General features: G+C 42.9%; 1 protein-coding gene across 3 annotated transcripts in view; it reads right to left on the bottom strand.

The window, feature by feature from the left end:
• The window catches only part of AP2A2 (adaptor related protein complex 2 subunit alpha 2), a 48,801-nt gene extending 31,218 nt beyond the window's left edge, over window positions 1-17,583 (bottom strand). For all 3 annotated transcript variants that reach the window (XM_084287685.1, XM_084287684.1, XM_084287686.1), the window contains exons 1-2: window positions 17,403-17,583; window positions 3,159-3,227 (exon numbers count right to left, since the gene is read on the bottom strand). In XM_084287685.1, the coding sequence (XP_084143811.1) occupies window positions 3,159-3,227; window positions 17,403-17,469 (136 nt within the window). In that variant the 5' untranslated portion in view covers window positions 17,470-17,583. The remainder of the gene's footprint in view (window positions 1-3,158; window positions 3,228-17,402) is intronic.
• Between the last annotated feature and the right edge of the window lie 1,216 nt (window positions 17,584-18,799).

The following is an 18,799-nucleotide window of genomic DNA, read 5'->3' on the forward strand; positions in this document are numbered from 1 at the left end:
AGGTTTTTTCCAGCCTTAATGGTTCTGTAATCTATAGTTGTCAGAGGGACAAAATACAACCTGTCAAGTTTGCACATTCCACATTAAGACTGAATGTTGCATTGGAATTGGCTTGTCCCTGCCAGTTTATGCTACTCTTGTCAGGACTTCCCAACTGTGACTGGGAGCAGTCTCTCTGACATAGACTTTTTGTCTATTAATCTTTCAGCTGAGGGATTTCTGTAGTCTGTCTGCAAAGATCTAGAAGTTAATGCTCTTAGTATAAACTCATCTAAACTTCCATTACAACACAAGGTGAAAAATTAAAAATGAATACTATTCTAGGGTGACTCTGTTAGTAGAGGGGCAAAAGGCACCTTCATGGAGAGTGTAAAAAATCTGTTCTCTTCTTGACTAAACTTCTAAAGCCAGGTACAACTAATTCACCTGTCTTCTATCGAGGTGAATTCAAGGTCTTCCATAAGAAGAGCCTGCCTCATGTAGAGACTGAATTGGCCCTCTTGAGGTTATGCTCTAGCAATAAAGGAGGTATTATTTGCATTCAGGTTGTATGTATACTTACTGACCTATGAGCTAAGTTCCACAGTTGAGCGACCAAAGGCTCAGCGTGCTAGGCCTTGACATACAAATGTACAAATGTCAAGAGGGCTCACAGAGCAAGCAGAACAGAAAAACAGCAAAGCAGTAATTCACCCAAGTCATCAACAGCAGAACACTTTTTCTCAACCAGGAGGAGTCAGGTAAGACATCTCTAGCTCTAGCACATAGACCAATTATGCCTGTCAATTTCAGGCATAATAGGCTCTTCTACTTTGGAAAACATAGTATTCTCCACACAAAGCAGTTCTCAGACAGTACAAGCTGAAATACGTAGATTTTCCCCTTATTAATAACACCAATTATTTTATTGGAAGTGAACAAATCTATGTAAAAGGAAAGGCTGTAGCATTCTTTTTTGTTTGTTTTGTGGTGTTGTTTGTTTGTTTGTTTGCCTCTGCCATGATACTAGAAGAACCCAGAATGAAATCAGAGGAGGTTTTAAGTAAAGCTTTCCTGAACAGATGGTAGAAACATTTCAAGAAATATTAGAACACCTAGGCCCTGAGGTGAGCCCAGTTAAAAATCTAGAGCTTCCAGTGAGTAGATAACCAGCTGACTATATTATCAATTGAGTTGCTTTCCAAAAACAATGCAGAAGTAAGAAAACTATACCCTGTAAGTCTGTGGGAAACACTAAGCCAAAACAAGAACTGGCGTACGTCACTTTCAGGGGTCTTCATCATCTCTGCTGCATGCAAGACCATTTAAATTAATCCAGTTTTAGTCAAGTTCAGGAAAAGTTGGAACAGAATGAATACAATTCTCAGATTCATATTCACTCTTGTTAGGGATGTAGAATGTGGTGCTCCGATAGAACAAAAGTTAGTACCTTCATACGTGCACTGCAAGGCACATCCAAAACAGGACTTGGCTGGGACTCCCTTACGGAATTTTTGCCTCTCAGCAAACATCTTTAAATGACACAAGCTTAAGCTTCACTGATGTTTTCACTCTCCCCTCCCATCAAGCATGTCAACAGTACGTGACAATTCACAAAAAAATACATATACATGCAGATATATACACACACGTATTTATATAATAACCTCTGTCATAGGGTAACTGAGTAAATGCAGTGACTTTCCAAGGGAAAAGAGGAAGGTTCTCATATTCACCCTCGTATGCAGTTATTTTTCACTTCCTTTTCACAGCAAAGCATCTATCTAACACTGATGTTGGACTGATTTTTGGCAGAAGTAGCAGGCTTTCTGTAGTCTATTCTAGAGCTTGTTTTTCCCATCATTTAATCCAAGAATAAAACTTGTGTCCATTCTCCAGTCAGTGACCAGTAGACATCGCCTTCGCACACACTGAGCAACCAGTACATAGCTCAAGGGTCTACTAAGTACTTGTTTACAAGATTAACAGCCATTTTTGTTAGTTCTAACTGCATGATCTCATCACCAAGTAAAAGCATAAAATGGTGGCATTTTAATAAGGCAGTTTAATCTCCAAGCAAGATCTATACTAGACACAGTTAATATGTCTTGCAGATAAAGACACTGAATTGAACTGAAAACAGGTTAAGAAGTTACTGTACATGTTTAATAAATTAACCACAGAAGTTTAATGTTACTTCATCTGTCAATTCATTTCACTTTGCCATACTTCCTTATGAGATGCAGCACTTTAAAAAAATCAACAGATTTATATGAAGTTCAGGAAAGCTACTTCAGACTTTGGTAGTGCAAAAAGCATTCCAAATAGAAACATTAGTCAAAGTCAGAATAGAAAAACGAAGGTAAAAAAAGGCTTAATCCAAAATCAGCAAGTTCTGAAGCCACATATATGAACTCCACACTGCAATGTCTTATCTAGGTGCACACACAGCCCCATATCTATTTAAACAGAATGTTTACCATAGCCACGTCTGCTGGAATTTCATTTAAAAACATCTCAATTACCCTTCAAAATCTTTAAAATTTGAGGCCACATACAAAACTTGAACACACTTATAGCATGATTATTACTATGCATTGCTTAAGAAGTGAATTGTTTCCTCTTGGAATTTACGAGGATAGAATTAGTCATTGCATGTATTTTGTTTCATATGAATAACCTTTACTGCTATTACTTATAGGAGAGGTCAAGACATATGGCCTATCAACTACATATTTTTATCTTAAGTTTTTCAGAAAACAATTTAATACATTACTTCCCTAAGTGGTTGGGAGTGGGAGGATGGTTGAACATGTACTGTTTTAGTAAAAATAATTACACCCACTCATGTTTTCTCAAACTAGTTTGTGGCCTCCTGAAAAAAAAACAGGTAAAGTAGTCACATGGTTGGGTGGCAAAGTATTAGAAAGTTTGTGAACACTATCTCAGCTCTTTGATAGAGGAGGGAGTTTTCTTTCCTTATGGCTGAGTCACAGGACTGCAAAGAAGCTCTGTGCTTAGGAGTACACCTTCAGTAGCTATTGGAACAGTCTGTGCTAGCATTTTCCTTATGTCCACAGCTGACAGAAAATCTGAACATGTAAAAGCAAAACAAAAACCCATACAAAAATGCCATGAGGAAAGCAAACACTATAGTTTAAAACAGTCAAGTCACTTACCTTTAAATTTTGACCGAATGTTTGCTAGTTCTTTATTTATTCTCTTTATCTCTGCTTCTTTGCTTTTGCCTGCAATCAAAAGAACATACATCAGGATACAGTGTCTACAGCCCTCTGCCAACCCCAAGCTTCTTTACACCCAACCACGTTGCATGAACATACAAACATCAGGAGGAATTACTGCTCTCCCCCCCAGCCCACAGCAGCATTAGGAATAGATGAAGGGAAACATCACAGAGTTAACTTCAGCATTGCTTTATTGGGGAATCTGAGAAGCTAACAACACCTCTACATTTCAAAAAGTTGCACTTGCAGACTTTAACTATATAGGACTTTCATGTCTAATCTGAAATGTCTTTATTACTGACTTGCACAAACACCTCAATTCCTGTATTCTTTGGAGTAAAACAGGAAGAGGAAACAGAATGACTTCTGATTCGATTACTAGGTTGACAGTGCTCTTAAAGAAATAATCATAGAATCGCAGAACGGTATGAAAGAGAAACGAATCTTCCTAAACAACTTCTGTTGCTCCTCAGCTTAAGGAGCAAATGTACTGTTTCTCTATTGAATAGTCATTCAAGCAGCTTTCAAAAGAACACCTTTACATTCTTAATGGGCATTAAAAAGGAACAATAATAAAACTATGAGCGCCACAAAGACTGAAAGACCTCAGACAGAAGGGATACATGCTTAAGGTTTACTAGACATTTGATATATCCCAGAAAAGTCACCTTAGAAAACAGAAGTATTTACAACTCCCATTTTCTTAGATGTCTTTACCACCTTAGCCTCCTTAACAATTCATATTCCATAGCAGCTTCTGGTTGTAAGGACAGGTATTAGGTTTTACCATGCCGAGTTTAATAACCACAGAAATAAGCTGCAGTTTCAATTCTGTTGATACAAGCTTGTCCAGGTAATACTTAAATTGTCCGAACCAAACAAATTCATTATTTGTTAGCATTTTGTCTTTCAGGGACAGATTCTACAATGGTCTGGGTCAGTTATCCCCTATCAAAGTGAGCATGGTAGGATAAAGCATCCAACTCAGGTATCATATACAATTGCTTGAAGCTTGAGGGAAACAAATGAAGCCCATTCCAGCAACTCAGAACTGGACATCTAGTTGGGTTGCAAGTTCAGACCAGTATGGAATTAACTTTCTAACAGTTTCCAAAACATCTGAAGTGGCTGCAGAAAAAGGCAGCTGCCTCTACTCTCTAACAAGGGTATTGGGCTACAAGGTTGCGTACCTAAGTTCCTGTCCCTGCATGAAAGTGATCCACTTTGATCTGCAGGGGCAATCAGATGCCCCACTGTGACAAATCCCTTTCCTCACCACCTCTCTGATCACAACCACAGCCATGTCCGTGCAGGGAGGGTACAGGACACGGCTTGAAGAGCAAATCAGGACCAGCACTCCACAACACCTCCAGGCTCATTCCTTTCTGCCACATAAGCAGAACAACTCCCGGCATTTAAACATCGTACTACATTTGCATGTCCAAACTTCCCATGCCACCCAATGACTTTCTCATCCCTTCCCCATTCCAAAGATGATCTGGCAGAAGGACGCCTCTGTTTGGATCAGGAATTTAACCAATATTTCATGCAACAGTTTTCTTCAAATTAAACATGGCCTACCTAAAATAAGCTGGTTTTAAAGCTGTAACAATACTCTCTGCATAAATGGACACCAACTGATAGAATCTAAAGCTTAAAGTGTTTTCTACCACAGATTTTAGATCTGTCTTAATTGGATTAGATTATTTGTCCTGTGCACATGCCAGAGATAACCAGGTGTTCATGTCTAAGATACTTGTCAGCATTAGGAATTCACTACCAGACAGAAGCAAGTCTTTTGTAACATATGCCAAAGGGATGCAAGTGTTAATGTAAATAAAAAGCATTCCAAGTTTCCTAAGCTACCTTCAATCAGCACTTTTTCAAACATGAAAATACTTCCGTTATTTTCAGCAATTAATCTGTTCCAGTATAATAATAATAATAAAGAGCGTAACGTTTTAATTTCTAAAGCTACCAATTTCTTTTCCCCCTTCACCAAGCAAAGGGCGTATCTCATTTTAAAATGTTACCATTGAGTCCAGAGACTGTGTACTTCAGTTAGATAAACTGGTCAGAGAACACTGACCTCAGTCTGGGATATATTCAAGTTAGTGAACTTCAGTAGAATATTTAATTACCTAAATTCGGAAGCTAGGTCCTTGCTGTGTCTTTAGGCTCTGTCTGCAGGTAAAACACACTGCAATATTTACTGTGAATTATTAGCAATTGTTTCTCTAACCTCAGGAAGTGAGGCAATAATCACTGAAACTTAAAATGGCTTAAAATGGGGAGGGATGGAAGAAACATGACAAGTACTTCAGTGTCATACAGCTTTTTTAAACCCAAAACAAAATCATGGCTTTAAAAAAATAAAAATAAAAAAACACAAAAACAATACCACAAACCTCTCTATCCATTACACTCACACGTTATCAGTTACTGCTAGAAACTGTGTTCTTTGTGTCCTAAGCAAGCAACAGAGTATTGAGGGAAGCTAGACTAAAATACTTTAGGAATCTGTGAAGTCAGCACCCTTTGGTAGAAGCAGATTGCAGCCTCAGCAAAAGAATAAACAAAATCCCCCACGCACAGCTGCAACGGTGAGCTGTCAGGAAGACCCACACCGAACAACAACCTCAGGTCTTTAGTTTTGGTTTCATTGGAAACCAAGAACTTGCATAGCACGTGAACAGAAAAACAGCCTGTTTTTAGTAATTCTTTCAGGCCGTTCTATTTTGAACGTGCTATGTAATCTCATCTAGACCTTGACAAAACACCAATACCATAGCAACCAGCTGGTGATAAAAACTTAACTCCCCATACTGGAGCCCCAGCTTGGATGATTAAGTCCTAAGGTGCCTCTTTACCACATTGATTTCACCCATAAAGCATCTGGAAGTAAAGAAATTACTTCATCTCTTCCAAGTTTCATTTAGCAGGCTGTTGGAAGCTTGTCTAGAGCGAGCTGTTACGGATTGCAGCAAGCAGGCTCACTAACTGCTTCAGTTAAAGCTGCTACTTTTACAGCTACTCAGAAAGTCACCTTTGGGATTATTAAGATCAACAAAGCTGCTGTTAGCTGAAGAACAAGAGTAAAAGAAAAAAATTTTTTTTTTTAATCTCCCGAAGTTCACTTTACACTTAATAGTGCAACTAAAATGGTGTAAATAACTTTTAAGCTAATGAATGGATTTCATTGTCAGCCATTCCAAAGTCAAGCAAAATATCCTCTCAATGTCAACATTTAAGTTAAAATTAAGCTGAAATACCTTAACAAAAAAAAAAAGAAGACAACACAACAACTCACAAGCACAGCACTTCCTGAAGCCTCCAGCAGTTACATTGCACAGTAAGCTTATTCAAGCTTAACTTACTGTTCATATAAGAGGATGACAAAGCAAAATAAAACCTCATAGTGGCAGGTAGCTTCAGTTTGTTATACAGCTTCAGTTTGTTATACATATAAAGAAAAGAATAAAAAAGAAAACAACAACAACAAAAAACTAGCATCAAATTTAGCTTTCCCCTAAGAAGGAAGCTAGATCTTCCCTCTCCATTAAACAAAACATGTTTAACCAACAAGTTTTCCTCACGTTACTCAGGCACAGTAACAGTGAAGAATTTCTGCATTATTTACTTTTGCCATGCCTAGAAATACTTCAGCTTCCTTAAGGATGGTCAAAAATGAAGATAAAACCACTGCTGACAACAGCTGAAGAAGTTCTGTGCTGCAGAACTAGAAGCTTGCCTTTCAAAGCTTGCAAGGGCAATTGCTCCACCTGTCTCATTTCCAGTCTGTTAAGCAGCTTCCCATTTCAAGAAATTACCTGAGCTGTATTCCGACACAGTATGCTATAGCCAAGCTACTCAACTTACAGGGACTTCTCAAAGGTAACATCATGTGGATAAACTGATGGGTACGGCAGCAGTTAAGTTGGAGCACACGATCACGTTCCGCATGAATTCAGGCCATATCCTTCTCACTTTCATTTATCCAGGCTTTTTCAAGTCTAACAAGATGATAATTAGATACCCATAGCAAGTTATTAAAAGAGGTGACTTCAAACTGGTACGTTTTAGCCCACTACTCTGAAGAAGGCAGCCACAGGCGTACAACTGCTGTTAGCCTTCTCCGAGATGAGTACCTGAGCAAACAGGTACCCAGCCACAACGTGGGCCTTGGCGCTCAGCAAGCGATTACTTCATAGCTGGCAGACCGCCATGCTTCAGGCTCCACTGTGCTGCCTGCTGCCTTCATTAGGCAAGGTAAATTTAGCCTGCGCTGTACTCTTATCTTTAATTATCATCTTGTTTAACAAAGATATACTAGTGAACATCAAAAGTCATCCAGCTCTTCAGGGAACCAGTTGCTATCCTTAACCTCCTGGTAATCCAGGCTTCGGGCAGAGCTTCAGGAAGTATTGTATGAACAACAGCACCGCACCTAGGCTGGGAATTCTGCATTAAAATCCACAGAAGAATGAGAAAACAGAAAAGTTAGACCAAAGGGATTGTCGAGTCTGCTCACTTGAAGAGAACAGTTTAGACATAATCTAATACTAACTTGGCAGGAGGACTGAAAGACTAAGCAAGTACTTCAAGGGTGGAATTAGTGGGCTACTTGTGGCTCATTTAAACAGTGACCTGCTCCAGCAGGATTAACTTGTTGCTGCTGCTGCTCTCAGGATAAACAGCCTAAGCCAAGACTGATGCCCCAAGTGCATCCACGGTGATCAGACAGAACAGTAACCAGTTCTTAGCTTTTAGACAAACAGACCATTTAGCATATTTCTGACCAAATGCACGCATTTCTTTCCCTAAGGAGCAGAGAAGCACTTGTTCTACCCAAACACTGAGGGGAGTGAATTTCTGCAGGCAAGATTTTATTAAAAGGCTGGTACGCTGACAACGTGTACAGCAAAAGATTTGCTGTACAGAAGTTTAGATATTTCCAGTATTCACCTGGTTCTGATTTGTTCACGGCGAGCAGCCAGCATAATTAAGCCCACCCTCTAATTGGTTTATTTTGATTTTATGCACAGGTCAGAACTGTTACATGGTGTTGCTTCTTAGCCTTAATTGCCCTATGGCCATCTGATGATCCTGTGATTATAGCCGTGCCATTATTAGTGTGAAGAGCTATAAAGCACGCTGGGTAGGAGGCTCGATTAGCATGACAAAGAGCTCGCCAGCATTCTGTCATGCTTCTTGAAGGTAAGTAGCATTGGTTTCTATTTGTGGCACTGCCATTTGTCCAACAGAACACGTTGCTCTGTTCATATTCAATTATTGAACAGGCTTTGAAGACATGACAAGTTGAGTTTTCTGTTTAGGAAAGCAGCACCACAAATACCATCAAGGCTAAGAGCAGCAGCTTTTTCCCCTCCAAACTCTAGAGGCCAGGAACATCTATTTGGGAACAACATAAAAGTTCTTACTCAGAACACATCCTCCGTTTTCAAGTTCTTTCAGAACTGTTAGATGCTTAAGACAGTTACAAATCTGTCACTGTTTTCCAAACATAAGAACTTAGAATCATGGAATGGTTTGGGTTGGGAGGACCTTAAAAGACCACCCAGTTCCAACCCCCTGCCATGGGCAGGGACACCTCCCACCAGCCCAGGTTGCCCAAAGCCCCATCCAAACTGGCCTTGAGCACTTCCAGGGATGGGGCAGCCACAGCTTCTCTGGGCAGCCTGTGCCAGTGCCTCACCAACCTCAGAGTAAAGAATTTATTCCAAATATCTAATCTAAATTTATCCTCTTCTTTAGTTTAAAAGCATTCCTCCTTGTCCTATCACTACACTCCCTGACAACGAGTCAGAGTGACTCAGCTCCCTCAACCTGTCCTCACAGGAGAGGTGCTCCAGCCCCTTGATCATCTTCGTGTCCTTCCTCTGGACTTGTTCTAATAATTCCACGTCCTCCTTGTGCTGGGGTCCCCAGAGCTGAACACAGGGCTCCAGGTGGAGTCTCATGAGAGTGGAGCAGAGGGGCAGAATCCCCTCCCTCTCCTTGCTGGCCCTACTGCTTTTGGTGCAGCCCAGGACAGGGTTGGCTTTCTGGGCTGCAAGTGCATGTTGCCGGCTCGTGTTGAGCTTCTTGTCAACACCCCCCCCCCCCCCCAGGACCTTCTCTCCTTCTCCTCAGAGCTGCTCTCGATCCATTCCCCACCCAGCCTGGATTTGTGCTTGGGATCGCCCCAGCACAGGCACAGGACCTTGCACTGGGCTTTGTTGAACCTCATGAGGTTACACAGCCCCATCCTGAGAGGTGCCTGCCCAGCTCCCTCTGGATGGTATCCCTTCCCTCCGGCATGCCAACCACATCACACAGCTTGGTGTCATCACAAACGTGCTGAAGGTGTGCTCGATCCCACTGTCCATGTCACCAACAAAGATGTTAAACATCTGTTAGGTTTTCCTTAGCCTCTACATTAGGAACATCTAAGCTGACTGGCAAGTGAGGTGGGAGAGATTCCACAGTCAAACTGCGATAAGCCTCCCTTCAGCACAATATGTTGATGGAGTTTCGTAATCAGTTTGGTTCAAGGCTACTCTTAAAAGACAGCAACTCCAGACCATTCCTTGGCACTGCTCTCCCCCTGCACACACATTCCTGCTACCACCTTGTACTGCTGCAGGTCAGGAGAATCAGGCAGCCAATACTGCCAAAAGCAAGCTGTTTATTTAGTGTCCCAGTAGTAAGTCTTATCAGCTTTACCACAAGAGATAATGCCAGCAGAAGAGAGCAGAATACATGACCAGGCAGAGAGCAAGTTCACCACATTCACCATCTGAACACACTTTAGGCAGCTTAAAGCAATCAGATTATCCACTTGCCTTTCCTATTGCTAAAAAAAGCTTACAAGCATGATGCTAGGACTACATCGTGTTCTTAAACCCTGCTCTGTCAGAGGATGGAGACAGAAAGTGGGTGAAAGAGAGAGCCCAAATCAAAACCACTAGCACCTCCGCAATAAAAATCATGCAAATACAGGAAAATATTAATGTAAAACTAATGAGGGCACTTACTCTTGCCTTTGTGATGAAACTTCTACAGTCTCGCGTATCAGTATACTAAACTATTATTTTTACCTGCCAGCAGAACAGTCATGTTATAGCTCTGTAGTATAGATTAGACATCTCCCATGCCGATCATTTACTGCATTTCATGAAGCAAAACATCAAATCCATCCTCCTCCCCCTAATCTCCAAGACAGCTGGTTATTTAACACCGCAGGTGAGAGTGCTGAAAGGCAGCACGTCACAGGGCAGTGCAGCAGAGTGGTCTGCTTGCTGTATGCCTGCAGGAATCCTTTCATTTGGGTAAACTACCAGAAGGAGTTAATTACAGGTCCGCTCGAATATGTCTGGAGGACACTGGTGCTATCCTTTACAAACTCACTGTGAAACTAATTCAAAGCAACTAATATAAGATACCATACCTTTGCAAAATGTTAGCGTGGCTCCAGTTTTGTTCAAAAAAGTCAAACAGTACAAGGCTGCAGAATAACAAGCTTTTTGCTTAATGATTGTTAACATCCTGATATGAATAAAAATGTAAGTACATGCTGTTCTTTCACAAGACATTTGATCAGAGGGAAACAAAAAAGTGTCTGTCCCTTCTCTCTTCCTTGCCTCCAGCCCCCACAAAAACAACAATTTGGAATGGCACAATGACAGCTGAGGGCTGCTGTGCCTTGGGACATCCTGATGCAATTAGGTATCCGTTGCTGCAGCGGAAGAGATCAGTGACCTAGTGATCACACTCAAGACCTCTACAGACCTCACATTTCCAAGACATTGCATAACGAGTGAACTGAGATTCACAGAACTGACTTCTTCCTCCAGTATGTCGCTGGAGGCTGGTCACTATAACAACGCTTCTCGTGAAACAGCAGGGAGTCACAGGCTTTACTGTAATCCAGTAATCTATTAACTCCTTGTCCTCCTCAGGAAAGGGAAATAAATGCAAGAGAGAACACAGCAGCTTCCAAAACCCATCAATTTAGATACGCTTAACTGATGTAATTTAATCATTTTAAACGTTGCCATGGATGTTTTCTATAACCAGGCATCACATGTTAAGAAAAACAATGTAATAGGGTCATGCACTAAGACCAGGTTTTACTCCAAATGAAGTGAAAGCTTACTGGAAGCTCATATCTTAGCGACTTTATGAAGACTGAAGCATCCATCTGGCAATTCAGTTGACAGAAAGACCTTGACTCTTACGAAAAGAAGCTTCAGGCTAAGATGATATACAAAAGCAGAAGCACAACATTAGTCTGGCACAGAAAGCAGCTCTTCCTCCTTCCTCGACTGATCAGCATTTTAGTGGCCATTTCCTTGAGTGACATTTTCAGACCGTGCTGTTACACTCCCTTCACCAGGGTAAGGCAGCATTTGCACTGAGGAAATTCAAGGCACTGTGGACTCTTCCTCATCTCAGTTCATGTTCAAACAACACAGCAGTTTGAGGCTCACCCAAATTCTCGTCGTTTCACTGTCACATCTAACCTGGACTATATCCTACGCGAGCTCATAGTTAATGCATCATGGACTATATCCTACGCGAGCTCATAGTTAATGCAGCTAACACCATGTTCTCTGCAGCAGTGCTCAACTTCCTCTTACCAGCCCTGATGGGCTGCCTTTATCCAAAGCATCTCCAATTCAGCAGTCACTATACCATTCCATTGACTCTAACAGAGTGGTTGGATGTTAACATGAAAGATCCTAGCTCTTTACTACCTCTCATCTATTGATTATCATTTTCACCTATTTTTCTCAGCCAAACGTACACAAATTCAACAGTGTAAAAAAAAAAAAAAATCAAAAAGAAGAGTTCAGTGCAAGAAGCAGAAGAAAGCAAAGACAGAGAAGCCACATGCAGAACTCGTTTTGTTTTACACCCCCACCCCCTCAGATTAATCTCATGCTAATTGTGCTTTTCCTTAGATCACTCTCCTGCAAATAGTCACAAGTGATGCAAGACCTGGTGCTTCTCATAGCTCTACAAAGCACCCTCTCCTAGGGTCTTCTTTGGCCAGACAGTGACAGGGAAGTGTCTGTATTGGAGGAGTGGCCACAGCCTCCCAGGACAAACAGGACAGAGAGCGAATCGATAACACTTGCCTTCACATTTCTTCTGAGAGATAAGTAGTCTGCACATACACAGCAAAGTCCTTGACTGTCTACAGAAGTAAAACAAGTCCTACTTTAGAATTATACCCCCTGCAGTTAAGAACCTACACTTCAGAGGAGCACGTAGGGGCTTTAGTCCACGCTCTGAAAGCCACGTTACTGATACAGCACCAAAACAAGCCCTATGTGCCCAACTCACCCTATGTGAAGTTTCTTTCACTGTGTAGCTGCTCTCAAGAACAAACTCTGATCTTTAAGCTCACGTGTGCCCCTCTCACACACATGGGTAGGGCACTTCATTATACACTGTCCAGTCAAAAGGGTAATCAGCATATGACCAATTGCACAAACCAGCCTTTTTTAACCCCCCCCATGTGCCTATCTGTAACCTGATGTTCTTTACCTAACGTACCCATCCCAATTCAGTGAAGCAAACCTACTGAAAACAGACTGCAAGAGGTCTGAACAATTTCCCTGCCTAGTACAAATTGGAATTAATGTGTTAAATTCTGTAAGAGATACTTATTTAATACATCTGTTAGGCTTTACTTAAGGAAAAAATATAGCCCAGGGAGAAAGGAGCGGTATCCTGGTACAGAAGAAGAGATATGGAAATATTTTGAGAACTAAACTAAAGGAATCCTCCTTCACTCTGTCCAACTTCTACAGTACCACTGAAAATGTAAGACAGTTATTGAAAGTAGGGAGGGAAAACAAGAACTGCCTTGTCCTACAAACCTGGGGCAAAAGCACCTTTTGCCTCTGTGTAGGCCCATTTCATCAGCGCAAGAGTAGATGACTTCATAATTTTACAGTGGAGGATTGGATTACCAGTAGTATCTTTAATACTATAACAGAAAGTAGTCCTACACCACCGCAAGCTCTCCTAGTTTTCCTGGTGAATGGCAGATAAGGCTGCTGTTGCAACAGAACTGCCTGAGTGACAGATGACTTGGAACTTTATCACCAGATAAGCATAAAGCCATTCTCACAAAAAAAAAAAAAAAAAAAAAGAAAACTGACCTGCAATGATGCATCTTGCTGTTTAATCAGCAAAGACAGCTGAAGAGTTTATAAAGCACCATCTTGCCTTAACGAGATCACTTTTTGTGTGCATGTACTGGGAAGTTGCAAAAAAGATTTAGCACACTTGAGTTAAAAACAAGCATTTCTTAGAGGACTCCATATGCTTGTGTGCGTAACGCATGCAGGTTTTGTTGGGTTTCAGCTCGAGGCACTTCATCCAAGCAGTGACAAGTGCTCTTCCAGAGCTGAGATCTGGATGGCACTCCATCAAACCCCTGGTCACAGCTTTACAGCTCCACTATCACCACCATCTATTTTGCACTACAGTCCTGTCTTGCTATTTTCTCAGTAGGCCACGTTATATAGGAGTTAATTACCTGTGCTATCTCAACTACGTGCTTCAGTTCAGCTTTCAACTTTTAGTTTTCTTGTCTCTTCTCTGGGGTCTACAAAAGACAAGAGCTAAAAAACTATTTGCTGTACTATTCTATATATGTTACAAAGCCATCTGCCTGGGCAAGCTTCTAGACAAGCCCATATCTCTACCAGCAAGCTGTCATGTTATTTTCACTTTTCTTAAGAAGTCTTTTCTCTCCACCAAGCAAAAATACAAATATATGCAAAATACATGGCCTACAACAAGAAGTTGTCCTGAAATAAGACTCTGATACCAGAAACTGCAGAATAACTTGTTTTCTTACAGTCGGGTTTTAAAAATGCACTTGATATTTGTGAAGATATGTGAAGAAAGAACATTTCATTTTGAAAATGTCAGTGAGTATTAGTGTATCACATACGCTAGGGCAAAGTCAAAATATTAAGAAGCTCTTCCATTTCTTAAAAAGGTTTTGTAGTTTTTGCTGTAAGTAGTATTCTTAAAAAAAAAAAAAAAAAAAAGCTTTGTAGACTTGAGAAAACAGAATATCTTAAGCAGACTTTTAAAAATCAGGTAGAAAGTCAGTCTTGTGTTCAAAGTCATGGCATAGAAGCATTTCACACACAGATCAAGAAGTTTAACAGATAACCCAGGTGTCTAAAAACATGCTTAACCAACAAAGTAACAACCAACCTTTAACTACTAAATACAGACCAGCAGTGTTAACTCACAACCAGCTAGAGTTGTAAGAACTGAAAGTTGCTGTCAAATATATTTTTTGAAGTTCTGTAATAGACTTGTAAAAATAGACATGGAAGACGAGCGTGACTCCCAGATCAGTAATTTAATAAATTTGTTTGAGAATACATTGTTCAGCGCTGCAGATGCTGTAGGTACAGATGACCAAGAAATAAACCTTAATGTAAGATTAAATATTTATAAAGATAGAAGGTCTAAATTTACTGAAGTCCCTCTTGAAGTGTTATGCTGTTACCATGGAAACATGCTGTACATCCACCTAAGCAGTTAGCACATATCTACATTTTCATTATTCAGCAACATCTATGATGCAAATTCCTTATCTGCACAAAGTATTTCAGAAAAAAAAGTCCGATTTATAATCTGGAAAGATTGTAGGCAAATTAAAAAATTCAGGCACCTATGGCAAAGAGATGGCACCTATTAAAAGGAGATGAATGAGTCAAAGACAAAAATAAGACCAATTTAGAATAGCAGGTATTTGGCACATCAGTACAAGGATCAGATATTTTGTTTGATTTTCAGGCTAGAACAGAGCCTAAAAGCTGCACTTGGTGTCTTGTTTCCCTCCCATCCCAGAACAGGCACATTTTCTTAGATCTCCATGTCCAAAGATCCTGTCAGCTAAGCAGCTGTTACTTTCTGTTCTTGACAAATACCTAGCTCCCCACACTGAAAAGGGAAAGATGGAACTCAAGCTAATACCAGTGTTTGCAAAATGCAAAGTCCCTAGAGAGTGCTCTTCAGTGTATTTGGGAATCTTACTCAGCATACAGCCCATGGTTAGCTGGCAACACTAGGAGCTCCCTTGATGGAAGAGACGCAGGTGTCATTGAACAGCTATTTGTAAGCTGCCTAGATCACCTACCATTGGGAACTATCAGCTCTTTCACAGCTATTTAGAAGAGGCAGTTGCCTTCTTCATCATGAAGATGAAAGATACAAAGGTAACTACAGCTTCCAGTAGCTGGAAAGGGACAGAATTATCTGTATATGTTTAAACAGATAAAGCATTAACATCTTATTTGTTTCACACAGCAGTTACTTCTTTGCCACTCTTGCAGACATAGAGAGCATGAGTGGTTTGCTGTCCAAACTGGACAGACAGGTGGTTGTTTCATCCGGGTTCCTGCACGGTCTAAACAATGGCAAGCCCGTGGAAAAAACACTAATTTGTTCTTCCTACTACCTTAAATCTTGTAATTCTGTATCTATTAACTTATGTTAGGTACCTAAGACCTTGAATGTTTCTCTTGTTTTCAGAGAAATTGAGTAGAAGGAAACACGAGTGGAGGAATACTGACCAACTGCAAGACGTAAAAGATACTTGAAGAATAAAATTATAGTACTTCTAGTGAAATGAATGAAATAAGTCATTCAAAAGAGCTAAAACACATCAGCAACAAAGTCTTACATTATCACCAGGTGAAACTATGTTACACATGCAGCTGGCACACAACAGTGGTGTACTAGAAGATGTTCAGGAAACTGGGCCAACCAGCCAAAGCACAAGAGTGAGTCAGTAACCTTGAACTGATAAACACCACATTTTGTATGCGCAGAAGGCCATTAAGAGCGAAGTCTGAAGGAACCTAAGGATCTGAAACTCGGTTATGAAAAAATGCTGAGACAACGCCTTCCGTAGAGAAGATTCAGGACCTTGAATTTTACGTACCAGGCTATAAATCCACATCACCTGAATTTAGTTGAAGGAAACTGCACATTTAAGGGGTCTCATTTTATCAGTCCAGTTTTCTCTCCAGTCTTTTCTATTGCTCCTAGATTAATTCCGAAGTCATCACCACAAAACCCTCTGAAGGTGGGGACATTTCCAAGCCAGTTTGGTTATCCTAATATGCGCCTAGCTAGATCGCCATAATTTTACATTAAAATGTCTCCAAATCCACGTTTATCTGTCAGACACGAAGCCTTGATGACATTCCTTTTAAAATAGCCTCAGGTAATCCGCAGCCGCGCAGGTGGACAAAATATATGGCCGTTTCATCACGCCAACCACAGCGACCTTAGCCCTTCCCCAGGCAATTCTTGCCACATCACACACTTAGATCTCTGACTTCGATTAATATTAAACTGCTCTCTCATGCAGGTCCTGGGGCTGGGAAGGAAGGCAGCCAGCCCCCAGCCCCACCAAGCCCTACGCTTCTCTCTGCCCTCTGCACCACAGCCCTACGCAGAGGGTCCCTGCTCCCCTCAGGCCACGCTCCCTCAGCGATTACAAGCGAGCGGATCCCAGGAGCTGCTTTCTATCACAACAGGATTTGAAAGCAGACTGAAGCCAAGCGTAAACACACCCAGAGAAGGCCCTGCTCGCTGCCAGCCTTCCAGAGGCCTGCTTTCCTTCAGGGACATTTTGCATCGAGAGCCGGCTGCGGCTCTGAGAGGCGACCGCCGGTGCCCACCCCGGCCCCAGCCGCCCACCGCCGCCCTTTGGGATCCCCGACGGGCTCCGAGCCCCCCGGCACCCCTTTTCCACCGAGGCCTCGGCCACAACAAAGGGACAACCCCCCCACACACACAAAATCAAGCCGACCAGACCAAAAGAGCCGTAAATTAACCCCAAACCCGCAGCAGAAAGCCTTCGGCTGCCCGCCCCGAGCTCTCCTCCCCCCCCCCGCATCTCCCGCCGCCCCCCCGGGGCGCGTCGCCATTTCGTGAGGCGGCAGAGCCGCGGGCGGCCCGGCGCGGCGGCCAGGGGCAGAGAAGGGAGCCGAGGGGGGGAGGACGAGGGAACCCCCCCACACCCCGGCCCCAAAACACCCGGTGATCGCCTGGCCGGCGCGGCACGGCACGGCACGGCCCTGCCCTGCCCAACCCAGGCCCCACCGCGCCCCGGCCGGCGCTCACAGTTGCGGATATCGGAGATGAAGACGGCCAAGCCTCGCATCCCATCGCCCTTCGACACCGCCGGCATGGTGGCGAGCGATCACGGCCGCCCAGCGCCGCGCCAAAGCACCGCAACCCCACCGCCGCTTCTCCCCGCGGGGCTCCTCAGGCCGCTGCCGCCGCCTCTGCTGCGCGCAGGCGCCGCGATGGCTCCCGCTCCCCGGCGGGCGGCGGGCGGCGAGGCTCGGGCACCCCCTGGCGGGCGGAGGCGGCGGGGACCCGGCCCTGCCCTCCCCGTGTGTCCCTCACGTCCCCCTCACGCCCCTCTCGGCCCCCCGCTGCCGGTATTGGGGGCTGGTTTGTGGGGCACGGCCTGTAAGGGGTGAACGGGAGCTGCAGGGTCCTTCTGCTGAGGCGTCGGTGTCTCCTCAGGAACGGCCTAATCGCTGCCTCACCCCCTGCCCCCGCGGATTTTAGTGATGGGTGAAGGAGGAGCGTGTGGGTTTTGCCTCAGAGAGTGTTAACTTCTAAGAGAGAAGGAGAGGGACAGCAGATCGGACAGGGAAGTGGGATTTCAGAGGTAAGTTTGGTTCTAGGATCTTATTTCTGAAGTGTGGAGAGGGAGGTACTGACTCCTTACGGTAGGATACGTAAGACCATGGTTTCCCCAGTGCGGGCCAACGCAGGACGCATCTCAGTCCTCCAGTGAAAAATGGGCCCCAAAAGCTGTGCATGGGATCTCCATCACAAGCCTTGCATAGTTAGAAGAGCTGGTACATGCAGATCCTGTCACAACCCCCTGGGGTAAGCAGTGCAGTTGTTGTGCATTACACATGGCAATTCATGCTACCCTGGCCGCGCAGGTGTGCAAGGCCAGGGCCACATGTCTCCCTCGAAGGACGTGAACGTGCAGAGCAACACAGTCCCACGCCACATCTGCTCCTGAGATGGAAAACATTTCAAGGTTAAACTTTCTTAAACACACCAAAGAGGTTGGACTGCACAGAGCATTTAATCTCATCAGTTGAAAATAGATTCAAAGGGTGTCAAAACTGGCCTAGTCTCCCTAAACCACAGTGTGTTGAGAGGTTCAGTCATAACACAAATTATTAGTAGACTTAGCAGGTTATAATGACCTCTAGAATCATGGGATTTAGGACTACTGGAGATCACTCAGTAATTTATTTAATCTGTTTTCTTGTATTCTTCAAACTATTTCATTTCGCATGGTGGTTTTTTTTTCTTTTTTCTTTTTGTTTTTTTTTTTTCTTCCCTGCATTGAGCCAAAAACTAGATTTTAGTCACAGTCCGTTGTCCAGAAAGGCATAGTTTTGATCTGACATCATCAAAAGGTACCAAATGTACTGTTTCTCTGGGTAGTTTGTTCCCATGGTTAATGCTCCTCATTTAAAGCTCGC

This window comes from Netta rufina (assembly GCF_964035555.1).
Source record: "Netta rufina genome assembly, chromosome: 5".
Taxonomy (NCBI): Eukaryota; Metazoa; Chordata; class Aves; order Anseriformes; family Anatidae; genus Netta; species Netta rufina.